This window comes from Manis pentadactyla, chromosome 19 (assembly GCF_030020395.1).
Source record: "Manis pentadactyla isolate mManPen7 chromosome 19, mManPen7.hap1, whole genome shotgun sequence".
Lineage (NCBI taxonomy): Eukaryota > Metazoa > Chordata > Mammalia > Pholidota > Manidae > Manis > Manis pentadactyla.
Genome location: NC_080037.1, coordinates 19,463,521 through 19,481,762, shown reverse-complemented (window position 1 = coordinate 19,481,762; position 18,242 = coordinate 19,463,521). Strand labels below are relative to the sequence as shown.

Sequence of the window (18,242 nt, the reverse complement as noted above, 5' to 3'; positions counted from 1 at the left end):
ATGATTATATTTAAAAAACATGTAAGTACTTAAATAGATAACATCCATTCATTTTCTGAATATTTTAACAATTGCCTTTTTCTAATTAACGTTTGTGGATACATAATTTGCAAACTTAGTACCTCACAAAATTTGTGAAACATTTTCCTAACAGTTAGAGTGCAGTTTTCCAATTTTAAATTAAGCTGCATGTGTTGAATAGTCTGTTCTAAAACATTCTGAGACCCCCAAGTCACCCTGAATTTCTGGAACTATGTGTATATAATAGATAGGAATGAGAAATTTATTTACTAATTTGATCCACAACCATACTTTGAAGGAAAAAATTTAGAAGAGTTATTTTTCTCTCTCACCATAGCCCACATTTTCCTAGAGTACAAATACGTCAACAAACAACTAAAAACATGAAATGATGAAAGTGTGAGACTTGGAAGATGTCTCTTGCAGCATATGAACATCCTTGTCCCTGGCAGCTGTTCCTCTCCATCCCCTCTTGCTTTTTACATTAACCTTTAACTGTCTTTCTCAACCCTCTTCATAAATCCAGACTGCCCAACTAATGACTAGTAATTCTCAAGAACAATTAATCCACTGTCAATAAAGTTCAGACTCTCCAAGTAGATTTCTTGTGATGATTAAGAATGTAACATATATAGTAACTGTTCAAACATACTTTAATGTACAATTTATTTTATCAATACAATTAAAGTACAATGCAATTTATTTATCTTTTTATATTAATATTTTAGGATAAGAATCCTGTGAGATTCATTAATGTCAATAAATTGATTTAAACATAGGATATTGGTGACAGAGTGAGAGTTTTCATTGTCTACAGCTCTGAAATGTATATACCCTGTTTCCAGAAAGTGGTGAATTTAGCTGTATCTAGTATTCTTTTTTTTTTTTTTTTTTTTTTTTTTTTTTTTGAAGGATAGGAAGCGTTTTATTTATCAATGAAATAGCTCTATATACAAATGTGGAAAAGAAACAAGGGGAAACAGTTTTCAGGGACACATGAAGCCATATTTTAGTCCATTTCAGACTCTCAAAAGCAATTTACTAACTTATCCTTGAACCCCATGCTGTATAACAGAATGACCAATAACTTGGTTTTTTAAGTTTACTTAGTGAAACTTGTTTTCACTAGTGAAAATGTTTTGTTTGGTTCTTCTTTCTTCAATAGGCTGATCAAATTATTTACAAGTCTTTCAAACATGATTAATTATGAAGATGCAACATTAGCAGGACAGTCATCTAATTAAAAAAATGATTCACTGGTTTTTTTTGTATATTGTCAAAGAAATCCTTGAGTTCTCATAATCTGAATTTAGTCTAAACTCGTGGAAATGGCTCATGGAAAACTGGCCTCTTCACTAACACTATCAATTATCTGATGGATTGTGGAAGGGGGATAAAGATTAAATAATACATTTGATGAGTACAATTCTGCTTAATTTTTACCCCCCTTCAAATATAGGTTTGTTCAGTTCATTGCTTGGAATTCTTTTCTAAATCTAGAACTCTTGGCAAAATTGTGGGAAATTACTAAAAGGAGAGGATAATCCTGCCATGTTATATTTGAAATGAAGTAAATGGAGTTGCCATCAACACCATCTTCTCCACGTACATCCTCTACTTGGGTATGATTACCTATACCCCATCATTTCCTTGAAATTTGCCATCCTGTTTTCTTTACCTGCTAGAGACTGGCCCAGCAGCACATTCATCTGAAGCTCCTCTTACCATATTGCACACATACAATAGTCTTTTATTTCAGATAAAGTGAAGAGGATGATTTTCTTCTTCATCCTAGAATTGTCTCTGACAAACTTGACTGGGTCAAATATAGGACAGGACACTGAACAGGACCCAACACTATAAAAAACTTCAAAGTTTTCCAGCTATTTCGCACACATGTGAGACAAAGGTATTTTTTCAGGTCAGTATTTTTGAGAAAAATGTGTTATGTGCCTTGGAAAATACTGTCATTCCGAAAAGATACTTGAAATGAAAATTTCCAACATGTGAGAAGTTGGTGGTGCCAGGTGCCCATCTTGTGCCACGAGAGGGTTTTCATTGTGTAAAAGCACCCATCGAATGAAAAGAATTTGTCTTGTTCAACTGCTCCCGGAGGCTGGCAAGCATGGGGGCAATTACAATTTCCTGCTGGGCTACAAAAGCCCTGTTGCTATTACATAGAATGGATTCCCAGAGTCCATATATCGGAAATCTAAAATTGGTGTCCAACATAAGGCTCATCTTTCACTACCACTATTCATTCTTATAAAGGACGAACTTGGATTACATCAACTTTTGACCCCCTGGTTTTGTCACTGTCCTCGGCAGAGAGTGATTCATCAGTGGTGATGATGAAAATGATGGAAGAAGAGTTGAAAGTCACTTTTTTCTTTGGCCTGTCCCCGTCTTTCTGTGACATCACAATGGGCCTGGTCCGCATTTCACTCCCAGCTGGTGGGTCTTCTACAGGCCTCTGGCACCTCAGCAGCCGGAAACACAGCAGCTGCAAAAGGGACCTTCGAAACTTTCTGATCATGAAGAAATAAATAATGGGATTATATACACTACTTGATTTAGCAAAGAGATAGGAAATCACAGATACTGTTGGAGTGACCAGGTGTCCATAACCATTAACCACCAAAAAACAGGTCACAATATAAGGCATCCAAAAGGTCAGAAAGGTGAATATCATTAAAAAGCACATTTTGGCCACTTTTTTTTCATATTTTAAAATCTTGATCACTTGAATTGTCTGAAGATCCTCAACACAACGAAGCCTTCGAACAGAATACAGAATATGGCCATAGCAATGTGTCATGATGCCCACAGGTGCCACCAGGCAGCCAAGAAGTAAGAAAAGCACAAAGGAGGCATCGTTGGCGTCCTTGGATTTCCAGTCCACGGCGCAGCCTAGTCCGTGTATGTCCAGGATGTACCTGTTCCAGCCCAGGAGAGGCGCCCCTGACCACGCCAAGGAGTACAGCCAGATGTAGGTAACGGCTCGCCAGGCCCAGGGAAAACTGACCGCTCGGGCACGGACCACGCGGACATAGCGTTCATAGGCCAGCACAGTTAGGGTGGCAATGGAGACAATGCCAGGTGTGCAATTTGGGCCAAGCTCCTTGTGTTCCCAGTATCTCTCTCCCCATCTGCAAAACGAGGGTGATAAGAGCACCTACCCAGCTGGCTTAGAGAGTCATCCTGAGGGCCACATAAGAAAAGGATGGATTCACAGCAGCTGCACCATGGGCACAATATTCACGTTAGAGTCAAACTTTCAGCTGGAGCACTCTGTTTCTTGGGCCTGCCTTACAGAAAGCCGGGCATATTGTGCCCCCTGCTGTTGAAATGTGAATATGTTTAATTGTGGGTTAAAAGGCTACGAACTGCGTTATACTTCAGAAAATTGGAGACTGTTGAGAATTAGGCATGGGGTTGACCAATGACCGTGCATTGAGTCCCCCATACAGAATCCTACTGCTGCCAACAACCACCTGATCAATAAATATAAGATATGCCCCCCCAAAAAAAAAAAAAGGCTACGAACTGTACTGGAAACAATGCTGCTTCATCAGGAAGGTAGAAATACTGAAATAAAAATTTGAAGTTCTCTAAATACAGAAGCACCTCGACGCAAAAATAGCATAAGCCCTCCATTTGTTCTGCCAAGAGGAAGGCACGTAAAACTAACCATAATCAGCATTTCATGGACTTGAACCTTTATGATCTGCTCGTCCCATTTGGCTTCCTACTGCTTCCACTTCCCACACCCTGAGCACACAAGGCTCCGGCTTCTGGGACCCCATCTCTTCTATCTTCTCTTCCTCCTTCCCAGGTAACACGGAGTTTTTGATTCATGTTGGAAACTTCTTAATTAACTGAAGCTGGCGAAAAGGTTCCTGCTGAACCCGTCCCACGCGCAGCCCGCAGAGTCCCACACCCAGCCGTTCCGCAGGCAGGACACGAAGGCGAAGGTGACCCCGAGGAGGGACACCAGCAGGTCGCTGAGGCTGATGTTGACCAGGAGGAGGTGGGTGGGCGTGCGGAGCCGCCGCGCCTTGGAGTAGAGGATGAGCACCAGCAAGTTGCCGCCGGCGCCCAGCAGCCCCACTCCGCCCAGCAGCAGCGCCAGGCGCTCGTAGGTGCCCGGGCTGAAGGGCGGCGCGCGGCTCAGAGGCCCCGCCGGCCCCGGGCTCCCGCCGCCCGCCGCCCCGCCGCCCTCCCAGCTACTCGCGCCGCCGCTGCGGTTCCCCGACCACATGGCCTGGAGCCGGCGCTCCGCACCGGGCGCGGCACAGCTGCCAGCCGGCTCTGCCGGGCGCGGGGGCCCTGTATCTAGTATTCTAAGTAATTTTAAAATAATAGGTAATACCAGAACACCCTAATATTAAAAGCACATTCTGTGTGTCAGTCCTAGCCTTGGGTAAATATTTCAAACTCTGTGAGTCTCATTTTTATTTGTAATATAGTGATAACAATAGTAACAATTGCATCAGCTCATCAAGAGGAAACACCTAATACAATTCCTAGCTATAGTTAGTACCAAGTGCTACTTATAATGATACTTATTTTCAGAAAAACATTAATTGTAAATATTTTACCCATCTCAAATCATATGTCACGAATATGTTCTTTTCCAATTTCAAAGAATTGTTTTCATAAAGCAAGTGTCTCCTTTAATATGTCAACAAAAGAAGTACTTGCTTGTGCCCACTAGGGCCAATCTGAAATGCCTGTAAATAGTTCCAAAAGATTAATAATCGTCCCGTGTGTCTTGCACATGTAGACTTGAAAAAAATCTCCAAATGCATAGTTAATGAAGGAAATCTAGCACTGTTAATTTCAAAAGAAAAGAAAACATTCGACATCATCGTTTTCTTACATCAAAGACCAATTTTACGGATCAAACGTGGATTCTAGGAGGTTTGAAACTATCAATAGGGAAATGCTAATGACTTTATGAAATTATTTAAATACTGTATTATCCAATACATTATTGAACTTATATATTATTATATACATCACATATAATAATGAAAATTTAGAAACAACTTAAATATCCAAAATAGATGGTTAAATGAATTTGGTATTGAAGATCAAAGTCTACATAGTCATAAAATTAATGTTTTAAATGATTATCTAATGACATGTAGAGGGAATCAGTGATGAATTTTTCATGTGATTGATGGGAACAGACAGATACATGAGTAATTCCTAACTATTTTTTTCATGAGCCCCAGACTCAAATTTTATTTTATGGACATAACCCAAAATCATTTTGTATATCGGAACTACTTGAGCTTTATAATTAATTCATTTTAAGGTTTCAGATTGATTATACATGTACTGTGAGACTTTTTATGGCCTACAATTGGGTATACTCAGCATCTTTTTCCCTCATGATGTGTTTTTAAATTTTTTATTAAGGTATTATTGATATACACTGTTATGAAGGTTTCACATGAAAAAAATGTGGCTACTACACTTACCAATATTACTAAGTCCCCATCTATATCCCAATGCAGTCACTGTCCATCGGTGTAGTAAGATGCCACAGATACACTATTTGCCTTCTCTGGGCTACTCTGTTTTCCCTGTGACCCCCACACCATGTGTACTAAACATAATACCCCTCAATCCCCTTCTTCCTCCCTCCCCACCCACCCTCCCACACCCGTCCCCTTTGGTAACTCCTAGTCCCTTCTTGGAATCTGTGAGTCTGCTACTGTTTTGTTCCTTCAGGTTGCTTCATTGTTATACTCCACAAATGAAGGAAATCATTTGGCACTTGTCTTTCTCTGCCTGGCTAATTTCACTGAGCATAATGTCCTCCAGCTCCATCCATGTTATTGCAAATGGTAGGATTTGTTTCTTTCTTATGGCTGAATAGTATTCCATTGTGTATAAGTACCACCTCTTCTTTATCCATTCATCTACTGATGGACACTTAGGTTGCTTCTATATCTTGGTGAACTTGTATTCTTTGGGTAAATTCCAAGGAGTGGGATTCCTGGGTCAAATGGTATTTCTATTTTTAGCTTTTGGATGAACCTCCATATTGCTTTCCACAATGGTTGAACTAGCTTACATTCCCACCAGCAGTGTAGGAGGGTTCCCCTTTCTCTGCATCCTCACCAGCATTTGTTGTTCTTAGCCTTTTCGATGCTGGCCACCCTTACTGGTGTGAGGTGATATCTCATTGTGTACATTTCCCTAATGATTAGTGATGTGGAGTATCTTTTCATGTGCCTGTTGGCCATCTGAATTTCTTCTGTGGAGAATTGTCTCTTCATATCCTCTACCCATTTTTTAATCAGGTTATTTGCTTTTTGGGTGTGAGTAATTCCTAACTTAATGATTTACAAACTATATGGATTTGGGGTTGGAAATCAAGAGTTCTATTTTGGACCCTTCAGTGTTGCTAAAAAACTACTCAGGAACTAGAGAAAAGAGCTGGGCTGAGGAGATAATTCACATCACCAGCACATAAAAGATAACTAAAACCATTGTCTTGGATGAGAAACTCTAGGAAACTAGGCTTTTGCTCACCGTAAGAAGACCAAGGCAGCTTGGAGGAGCAGAATGCATAGAAAAGTTGGACAGTAAAATATGTTTACTTTAACTTGGCATGTTATCATTCACAAAGTAAAACGTGCAATATTGCACTGAGTATTTATCTTCATTACTACAGAGTCTTTCTCCTGTTTCTGCTTGGCATGAACGTAATAATGTGACTCACATGGGATTGGGAAGTGGATGTCCACACACATATGTTTCATATATGCCTCTAACACCTTGCTCCTCACACTGGAAAGGTTCTAGGCAGTGCGTTAAGAGTTAAGTAAATACATGTCACATTCCAAGTTCTCAAATCCTCTACACCTCTGGTACTGTCTGAAATTTATGCTCAGGACTGGTTGCTCAAGTTCTCAGTCTGTTGTTTCATATGTGGATTCTTCATTTGTGCCGAGTCCACAGATTCATTTCAATTGTCTGCCTAACTTTTGTTTCCCCCACCCCAATCCCCAGACACTAATTTTCCAGCATAAATTACCTCATTTCTCCAAAGTAAAGGAAATATTATCAAAAATTCCATTTTTTAATCTTAATCCTTTAAAATTAAAAAAATGATGGTGAAGACAACATATTGGGATTTTAAAAACACTTTGAAGGCAAGGAGAAAAGAGGCAGCAGTCCCCTGCTGGCACAGACAGCCCTTAAAGCGTTCTGAGTTCACCCTTCTCACGTCAGACGCAGGCTTGGCTTCTCCTAGGGCTTCATTAAGTCACCAGCTCCCTCTGGCTGCCACCTCCCGTGCTCGCCGTGTGCGTCCTTCTAAGGAACACGGACTGTTCACGCTCTCCTTCTTCACCACTTTCTTTCCTTTTCACACTCTCCATGCAATCCCAAACATTCTTGATGATTTTGAAGTCCTTTTTTTACCATGAATTTCAGGAGAAATAGTGCTAAAAGAAGAAAACAAAGACACATTGGGGAAGTGTTATAAAATACAAAATGGGAACAGGGGATTTTATTTGTTTGCTTTTTCTTGTCATTTTGCTCCTTCACTAATGAATCTCTTTATTTTATTTTATAAAAGAGGAATATCCGTTTATTGCATTCCATTTACTCTTTAGGTTGGTGACCTTTTTACCAAGTTTCTGAAAAATCCACTAGATTCCCTACTCCGCTATAGCTTTAGACTGGTTAAAGAGGGGAAGAGATATTATCAGCTACATTTATTGAGTGCTTACAATGTGCTATACATATAAGTATTTTAAGTATTTCAACTGATTTAATTTTTATAACAAACATATTTTGCAAAGAGGAAATATAGGCCCTGACTAAATTGTTACCATTCATAAAACTAATGGTGATAAAAATCAAAATTCAACTCCTGGTCTCTAACACCACTGATGTGAACCACTGTCTACTTATCTACTGTTTCAAAAGGAACTAAAGGCAGTAAAATTTGTTAATGAGCTTGCATGGCAGTCTCATGTGAGGCTGAACTTCATTCCAGAGTAAATTATAGCCAACATCTCTAGCGAGTTTCTCAGAACACATTCCCATGGGCTATTAACAGGAATTACAAGGGGAGAAGGAATGCCCTGTCAAATAAATTTGAAAAGCATGAGATTAATAAATATGAAACGGTTTGTCTTCAGGTCTTTTAACACATTTAATATGATAAAGTGCATTGTAACTCTAGCTGTAGGATGCTTTGTACACTATTTCCCAATATATATGAAAAGGAAACACATTTTTGGAAGAACATATATTTAGTAAGAATTCAGGCACCCATTTTCAAAAACGGATGAAATCATTTCTCCTTTCTGGTCTGGCAATCTCAGGAAACTATTGCTTCACCCCAGAATGAATATTATTTTAAGTCATTTCCTTACATCAAGAAATTTGGTCCAAGAGTTGAGACTTAGCTTGAATAAGAATAGAACTTTACTTTCAGTGGTTCCTTATCTTCAAATTATATGGCAAGAGTGCCTTAATTAGAGTAATACTAACTTCTAGAGTATATAGACTCCAAAACCTCAGAAAAAATTAAAGTATCTCTTGCCTATATCTGAGTTCAAAGCATGCTCCCCATGGACAAATAGGTCTTTCCATGTGGTGATTCAGATGCCACTTTTTTTTTTTAATCTAGGGACACATCCAGTTTAATTACAACTGGTGAAAGGGGAAATGTGGGGAATGAATACCAGTGTCTTAAAAACTTTGCCCTGGAAATGACACGTATTATTTCTGCTCATATTTCATTGGCAAAGAAAAACCAGTTGTAAATCCACTCCTGGATGCACAAAGGCTGGTAAATACTGTCTAAGATGTTACTTTTCAGACATATTTCTATAATATATAAGTGGAAATGTAAAACAGGGCCTTGTTAGTCATGTCAACACAGGTTTGCAAATATTGGCCAATATTTCTTCAATTTCTACACTCCTGTTGAACATGCAAGGTTCCTATAGTGGTGCAGCAATTCACAAAATAGATACAACAAATTTCTCAAATTTTTGCCGCACATAAAATGACCAGTCATTATACTTTTGCCAATAATGAATTGCTAAAAGGTCATGTCCACTGTGTAGGTGATTATATGTTTATACTTTCCATGTCTTTGGCTATGTTTAAATTTCCCAGAACTTTGTTTTCTCTTGCAAAATTATTTTCACTCTTTAGAGATTTTCAAAACTCTTATTTTTAGAAGCTAATAGTAACATCAAATTAGTATATGGCATAATAGGATTCACCAGGACATACATAATTGGTTATCTTTTGGGTTCGTGTCAAAATTAAAATGAATAGGTAGGAATGAATCTTTTGGGTTAGAGTCAAAATTAAAATGAATAGGAAGTTAGAGCCAGTCTTATGAAAACAGGGACATAGAAGGAGACTAAGGAATGGCCAGGGCTGGGTCATCCATAGTGTCCCAAAATCTTCAGTCTAAAGAGTAAGATCTGACTTCTAGAAATAAGAGATCAACATAATCAAAATAACTTCTTCGTCAACTTTCACATCCCTATCCATTCTTTCTCTTCATACGACACATGCTGATTTAGTTAAGGTCAGGGATCTTATTTAGCTTGTCATCACTACAGTTAGGACCTAGCATAGTGTGGGTAATGTAAAATAGAAGTTAAATACATATTCACTGAAATATTATATGAATTATGAAAAACAAAGGAGTGGATACATTGAACTTGGGTATTTAGTTGGCAAACAGAACACACAACCAAGAATCTGCAGAAAACTACACTCGTTGTCCCAGGAGGAAGATGGTCAGAGTGGACTCATAGTATTTCACATTCTCTCAGTATCTAAATTTCAATTTTGCGTAACTGGACTTCAGTTTACATTGTCTTCAATTTAAGTAACAGTGGGTTCATATTTATCTTATTCAAAGTTATATTTGCAGAATGTAACAGTTTTTAGCACATAAAACATGATTTGTATACAAATAAATTCTGCCTTCAGGCAAAAAGTCCCTACTTCAGTCCTGGGACTATGGACTAGATTCTGTTGTCTGGGACAGGATTTGAATGACCCCACTGCTGGCTTCCAGACTTGGGACAGAGGTCTGATGCTAAAATGACAAAGAGGAAAGGAAGACGGAGGAAGGATGAGACAGAAATGTCTCTGTGCATCAGGAGGAGAGGAACATAGACCCAAAAACTCAGCAGCAGTTATCAGAACTGGGACCCAGTTCTAGAGTCAGAGTGGCCTCAGGTGTGGCTTGATACTCAGGCGCAACTCTAAAGCTACAACTGTTGAAATTCTTACTGATTCAGGTCAAAACTGACTATAAGATCTGAAGGTGGAGTTGATCCTAAACATACATATCAAATAGTCTTTTCCCATAGACCTTAAACTTTGAATGATACGAGTAGGCACAGATGTGCCAAAAAGCATTAGTCATTTAAATTGTTTTATCAAGATGAAGTCGTAACTGGTTAATACATTTATTTTTGGAGTATTTTGATTCAGAACTAATTTTCTCCCTAGATGCTAAAGTTGATAGACATGATGAAAGTGAATACTAAAAATACTTCAATGGGGCTACTTTTAAGCAGACTACAAATTGAGTTGCATGTGCAAGTCTAGAAATGCAAAATAATAAAAATCAGGAAATAAAAAATATTACATGGAAAGTAGAAAACCAAGATGACATAACTCAAAGATTTCCCTTCCACAAAATTATTGATCCAGATTAGTCCAGAGAAGGTGGATAGATTTGCCATTTCCATGGGTTGGAGGCAATAACTACAATAAGTCCAGATGAGAGTACACAGCTTAGAAATGAAATATTTTGTACTTCCCGGCTTAACTAACACCTCAGAGTTCACTCTCCCATGACTGTTGTATTAGAAGGGGTACAAGAGAAGACAAGAAGGGCGCGTACATCAAGGCAGAAATATCATGATGTTGGACAAATTATTTAACTTCTCAGAGCTTAAAAATTCTCATTAAATAAGGATTATTTGGATTTTGAGGGAGCCTGATAAATAGTCCTTGTTTAGTATATATTTTTTAAATTGCCCTATTATTATGAGAGGACTGGTTAGACACGTACAGGACTAGTTCTCTTTGCCAAGTGAATTTGCAAAAACTGAGGTCCAGAATTAGGCAGAGTGAAGAGACAATAGAATCATAGACAATGCTAGACCAAAGGATAATTAATTCTTCTCTTAGCCTTTGGTTAACATTGTAGTAATTCACATTACACTAAGGCTTTCAAATCTCATTTTGCATCTACAGCGTATATTTTTATTTTCTCAAATACCAACTGCTCTCTGTAGGGTTTTCTAATTAACAAAGTCATTACATATCATTGTATCTTTTGATAGTAGCATACATGATTGTACCCAAGATGTAAATCCACAGATATGATCAAATATGAAATTTTAATAATTTCATGTAAGTTTATTTCAAAATCTTACTTTTGTTAATGAGATATTTGTCTTTTTTGTTTTTTGACCTTGGCTAATGGAATTTAAAAGTTACTGATGCATCATAGTATCATTAGCCTTGAGGTGCTTGCTAGATCATTGCCTTATTGATGAAATCACCTTAGGACAAGGTCTCTGTAACTATACCTCATTGGGCACCTACAGGACATGTCTGCCTTTTTCCAAATTCCAACATATAGCAGATTGTTTAATAACCACTCTCCTGCCTGTGTCTTCATTAAGGTTAAGTATTCTTTTATAACAAGCCAATTTTCCAACATATTTTGGCTTATGTTGTGTCACAATGACTTTGCTGCTTGGCAATGAGTGTTTTCCTGCAGTACATTTTGCCTTTTCTTAAGGTCCCTTATGTTGAAAACTGAAATCCTACACATTTTTCATCGCCTCAGCAATCATGTATTGATCTATTTGTTCTCTCTCTTTTCATTTTCTGTGAGTCCAAATTGCTTAAGTACTGAAAGCTCTCAAGGTAGTGACCTGAAATATTAACAGGTTACATTACTTCATTAAGCAAAAGAAACTGCTCTTATTCAAAGTCTATAGATGCTGACATTGCATTTATCCAAAAAATTATTAATGTTTGCATGAGAGTGTAGTAGGAAAGACATTCTGTACTTACCTACTGAGGATTCTCTAACTCTTCATGGGTTATAAGTATTTCACCCATTAGTTATTGCCATTCCTTGAAAAGTAAAGATTAATGATGCTAAAACAATACATTTTAATACAATAAAGTACACTTCTTTCTGACTCTACCTCAGATGTTGATGATCTAGCACTTTTTTTTTCCAGAAATAGCACAAGTTCATTTGAATGAGAAATAACAGGGCAATTATTATTTTAATCAATAGCTGCATTATATTTTAAATAAATCTTCAGAAGTCCCTGAAGCTAAAATTTCAAAGTCATTAATCAATTAAGCAAAATAATACACAGTGTTTCAAAGCAATCTATCCCCAGAAGGTTGTTCAAATTGTTTTCTGAGAATGAAAATTTAGCACTTTTTCCCCACATGCACTGAGCATTTTTATTTTCCTAATCACTGTAATTGTCCACGATGTAAAAGTAATCTGGCAGTTTAAAGATTAACATTCTAGTGTATTGCAATGGTTCTACTTTAATTAGAAAAAAAATGTAAATCTGGAAAAACTGCCTTTGTTTATCAACATGAAGGACACATTTGATTTAAAAATCCTTGCTTTCTGAAAGCATAGACTCCGAAATTTTGCAATTGACCTCAGCAGAGTGGAACACGCCCTTCTTGTCTGGAGCGTCTGGGCCACCTGGGTCACTTTGACACAGAGAGGCAGTCATGGTCTCCCACCCAGGTGCAAGCTTCAGACAGGGCTTTTCCCGAATGCTGTCGTTTCATTTCCAAGAATATGACATACTTATTATGTTTCTCAGCTCAGTTTGTAATTGGACTATGGTATTCCTATTGAAAACCAAAGTATTGATAATGGAACACAACCACGGACCCACAACCCTTCACCTTTTTTCTATTTCCTAAGCAGTAAATTCCTCTCATTTGATACTCCATCTAGAGTTAATCCTTACTTTCCCTGAATCCTGCTTTAGAGTTTTTAAATGTAAGCTGAAAGCCTGTAAAAAAATCTCTTTCCCTTCTTACCAAGATATCCAATCCATGGTTTCTCATGGTGTTTTCTCTCCCTTGCTGCAGAAAATTACAAATCTAATAAGTTTTATTTCACTACAGTTAGGTTCTTGCTGGTCTTTATCTTACAGACTTTTGCCAAAATTCTTAAGTAACTCCCACAGCTTGGGAAATACTACTAAAACTGTAAGTGCCAAATATTTAGAAATAAAGTAGTTTAACTGAAATGAAAGGAGAGGAATGTGTACGCATGATAAATTCAGTCACTTATCTTTTGAAACTATTCGAAGATTATTACATCCTACATAATAAATTGTTAAATACTGAGATTTTCTGTCTACCCAGTCTATTTAATACAAGTTTCCATTTTGCTGTTTCTTAGCTAAAGCTAACGTGCTTTGGCCTGTTCAAAACCTTTTTCATAGTATGCTACATGGACCTGCTCCTCTCAGACACTATATTTTTGCTCTAAACTTTTTCTAACCTTCTTCCTAAATATTCTTCTTAACACATATTAATTGAATTGGTGTTTCAATTTGGAATATTTTACATGTCACAAAACAGGAAGCCTGAATCATTCCTTATAAATAGGGTTTAACTAAAGAAGAAATTATGGCATTTCAGAGCTACTCAATGAATAGCATGAAGTTCTTGTTTCAGGCACATTTGAGATAATATATCTTCTTAAATACTATCCAATATTCCTTAGAAAGTATATGTACAAATATGGAGGCAAGAAACAGCTGATCTCTTGCTGTTGCTGAAGTGTGCTGTGCAAGGAAGAAATAGCTGGTGAGTAAATTAAGAAGCATGACAAAGAATTTGAACTTGACTTTCAGGCTCAGAATAATTCTACCCATAATCTGTAATGTGGAGGAAGATGTAAATCTGTTTTATGGTGCTGCAATGAAAAGAAGTATGACTAATGGATATCAGTTATACTTGAATTTCTGTTCAATATAAAACATATTTTTTTAGTAACTAGAACTGTGCAGATAATCAGGATGGGAAAATTATGCTGAGTACCTCTTACTTCCTGGAAATAACTAAGTAAATACTAACTGACCATGCTTCAGGAATGTATTTAAAAATAAATTTCCATTTTCAACAGGAAATTGAACTTAACTCTGTAGTGGTAAGACATTAGAAAATGTATCACTATCACAGATACTTTTTAGGTGTGATAAGGCATACTGCAGATTTCTTACTTTGCATGATCATAGAAAAAAGTATAAATTATGTTAATTTAGCATAATAATACATTATATGAAAATGACCATTCAGTTATAATCCAATCATAGGTCAAAGAATTTGTCATATAATATCATCCACAAGAAATACTTTGAATGCTTACTAGAAACTAGTCACTCCAAAATATTTTTTAGATGTTTTCTCTAATTCACCAAACAATCTGAAAGAGAAATATTATGGTCACTTTATAGAACATAAACCAAGTCTCAAAAAGATCAGGTTCATTAACAGAGCAAAAAAATGGCAAATTGAGAACTCTGTCTCCTAGTCCTATGACACACACATCGTCACCACTTACTTTTGTCTAAACCACTTAATTGCTTTACAAATGTTATTTAATTTTTTAAAACCTTAATATATTCCCCAAGTAAGAATATATTAAGGTTAGCCTCTTATTGTCATTAAGAAAGAGAGTCTTTTTTTGTTTAATACTTTTATTTCCAGTTACAAAATCAGAATACCTTAAACTCTAAATCAATCAAATGTAAATTGACTAATATACATTTTGGAAATAAATATTAACAAGTACATTGTAAAAAGAGGTATAAGGTAATAAAATTCAAATAAATTTTTAAAATTAAATCACTTTGATAAATATGTACATTTATAGTTTTATTTATTTATTTATTTACTTATTTATTTATTTATATGTAAAAATAAATATACAGAGAGAGAGGCATTATTTTCTGGTACTTAAATGCTATCTGTTTCTGCTCCTGGAATAAAAATTAGTTACAGAATGTACAACTTATGTTGATAAAAGTAAGGAAGGATAAGTTTCAAGAGATGGCTTTTACTTTTATAAAATAAAACTTTAGGTGACATCACCAAGATGGTAGTATAGATTGCTCCTGACATTGCTACCCCTCACAGGAAAAATAACGACTATTTCAGAACAAAACACCACCGAGAGAATCCTAGAACACAGGTATGAGACTAAAGCACCCCTCTGTACCACAGACACCAGGACAAACTTCATTAAAGGGATGACAGGAGTCACTACATGTTGAGGGCATTGCCCTCCCTCAGGCCAGCCCAGCACCACACAAAGAGGTCTCCCCTGAACCTGAGTCCTTACCCATCCATAATACTTTAAACCGTCTACCCAAAGGGTATAAAGGGATAAGAACTTGCAATAAACACACAGACATACATGCACACTGGAATATTTATCAGCCATAAAAAATGAGGAAATCCTACCATTCACAACAACATGGATGGGCCTTGAAAGCATTATGTTAGATGAAATAAGTCTGACAGAGAAAGACAAATACTGTATGATCCAACCTATAAGTGACAACTTAAAAACAATTAAAAACCCTCTAATAAAAAGATCAAAGTTGTAGTTACCAGAGGTGGAGGGTGGTGGAGGGAGAAAACAGAGGAAGATGGGCAGAACTACAAACTTCCAGTTAAAAGATAAGTAAGTACTATGGATGTAATGTAGAGCATGTAGAGCAGGAGGACTATGGTTAACACTGCTGCATGATATATAGGAATGTGGTTAAAAGGTTAAATCCCAAGAGTTCTCATTGTAAGGAGAAAAAAAATTACTCTTTTATTTTCTCCTTTAATTTGATCTATATAGAAAAATGGGTGTTACTTAAACCTACCATAGTAATCATTTCACAATATGTGTAAATCAAACCATCATGCTATATGACTTAAACTTACACAGTGATGTATGCCAATTTCTTTTCTCAATAAAACTGAGAAAAAAATAAATAAAATAATATAAAGAAATTTTATAAAAATTGATGTTAGGAAATGGTTCAAGAAGTTAAAAAATTCTAGCATATTTTTAGTCACTTGAAATTTTAATGTAAGAGGTTATTGGACAGTCAAAGCAACCAGTGTGATTATGCAGGAAATGGTTTCTAAAGAGCAGTCTATTCATAAATGATCTCTCAGTATATAACCTAGGTGCTAACCAAAGATGGATAACATTGTTTGCAAAAATTAAAAGCAAGTATAGATTTTAGACTGGGATAGCCAAAATAATTCATCATTTACCAATAAATAATTTATTATAAAATAAAAGCAGCTGATTGTTCAAATCTTTTATCTAAAAACAAGAGAAAGTAAGGTCTTGGGCATGGCTAAATACAATCTTATCATCAGTGGCTAAGGGATAGAAGGGATAGAAGGAAAGAAAAGAAAATGCAGTGAAACAGGAATACTTTCAACTTTTTTAGTCAACTCCAATGATATTGGAGAAAGATGGTTATTTCTCAAGGCAAATTATAAAAAGTAACATGAGTTGCATGAGCTTGACTAAGCCATTTACTAAAGGGATTGAAATATATTTATAGAGAGAGAGTAGTGTAAAGAAAGTGAGTGAAAATTACCTCACATTGTTGAAATGTGATCACTTTATTGAGCATTAACATTGAAGATTTTCTGCAAGGTCAAGTTTAGCTTGACCTCACAATATCCAAGACTTCTTTGTTTACACATGCGACGGTTTTGTCAGTATCCGCTTAGCTAGGCTGTAGTCCCCAGAATTCTCTTTACTGTGTGTTTGTGGTCAATGTCGTCCACCAGAGAACTCCTGAGGGGATTTTGGAGCATTGACGTGAAACCACCGCCATTGTGTGGCTGACACACATGCTCTTGTCTGCTCCTTGTCTGCTGCCTCATCTTGTTGGAACGAGGCCCTGACTGGGCCTCCAGCTGCTCTGCCTTTCCTGGGTCTTCCTTCAGCCTCTCCTGGGCCTGGAGTGGAGTTACTTCCATGATGAAAGACACCCATTTAACCCACAGTGGAGGCTTAGAAGCGGTGGCAGCCTGTCTGTGTGGGTCTCGGCTTCCTCTGGCTCTCCCTCTCACTTTACACCCATCTGACTGTCCCGGCTGCTCACCCTGTGGTCTTTCAATTTCAATCTGCAACAGGAAGCATGGGGACAACAGCCCAGGGTTCTTACAGAGGCTATTTAACCAGCTCTCAGAATTTCATAAACTCAGATCCCCTTAACAAATCCCTTTATGTATGTGTGTATTGTGTTTATTAGTTTGCTAGGGCTGACACAGGAAGTACCACAAACTGTGTGTCTCAAATGACAGAAATCTGTGGTTTATAGCTCTGGAAACCAGAAGTGTGAAATCAAGGTGGCTTCCTTTCGTTGGCTCTGAGGGAGAATATGCCCCAGGCCTCTCACTTGTTTCTCATGGTTATATGACAATATCTGGCATTTCTTGGCTTGTAGATACATTCCTCCATCTCTGCCTTCAGGTTCACATGAGCAAAGTTCTCCCTGAGCAAGTCCCTTTGTCCAAAATTGGCCTTTTTATATGAATTTTGGAGGGAGCCAATTCAGCCCCTAGCAGTGTATGTGTATAAACATCATACATACACACAGACACACCTCCCACTGGTTAATCCTTGAGGACAGGCCATCTTTGCCATGTATCTTCCAACATCCCTGCCTTTGTCTGAACTAGAAATATCTTCCTGCTGTTTTCTTCCTAGGGAATGCTTCCTCTTATTCCAAGACCCAAGTCAAATGTCATCTACAGTATGCTCCTTCCCCATTAACTTTACTAGGTCAGAAGTGGGGATAGAATTAATTATAATACACACAACTTAACTATATAATTATGTATATATATGCATACTGTAATTGTATAAATGTTTAGATTTTGAATGGTATAAACAAAATCTTCATAAAATAAAGCAATGATACAATACTATGTTCAATTATATTGTCAATATTTGGTCAAAAAGAACTATGATTTACTCTTTTTGCATGCATAGCACTTTCAAAGACATCACAAGTACTTATAAAAGAAAGCAAAATTGCTGAATTAAATGAACCTTAAATTAAATAAAACCAGAGTTTTAAACTTTCTGATTAAAAATTGCAACCATGTCA

At 37.0% G+C, this 18,242-nt stretch overlaps 1 protein-coding gene across 1 annotated transcript; it reads right to left on the bottom strand.

The window, feature by feature from the left end:
- Positions 1–931: 931 nt before the first annotated feature.
- Positions 932–4,338, bottom strand: LOC130681693 (opsin-3-like). Its single transcript, XM_057495072.1, has 2 exons — positions 3,912–4,338; positions 932–3,119 (listed from the first exon to the last, which is right to left on the bottom strand). The coding sequence occupies exons 1-2, from the start codon at positions 4,280–4,282 to the stop codon at positions 2,285–2,287; spliced, it is 1,206 nt and encodes a 401-aa protein (XP_057351055.1). The 5' UTR covers positions 4,283–4,338; the 3' UTR covers positions 932–2,284.
- Positions 4,339–18,242: the final 13,904 nt, after the last annotated feature.

What these genes read in the sequence shown, in the direction of transcription:
- LOC130681693 (XM_057495072.1), bottom strand. Translation starts at nt 4,282, where the DNA reads ATGTGGTCGGGGAACCGCAGCGGCGGCGCGAGTAGCTGGGAGGGCGGC. An exon ending in GGGTTCAGCAGGAACCTTTT is followed by an intron (nt 3,120 to 3,911) that starts CGCCAGCTTCAG and finishes AAATTGCACACC; the next exon opens with TGGCATTGTCTCCATTGCCA.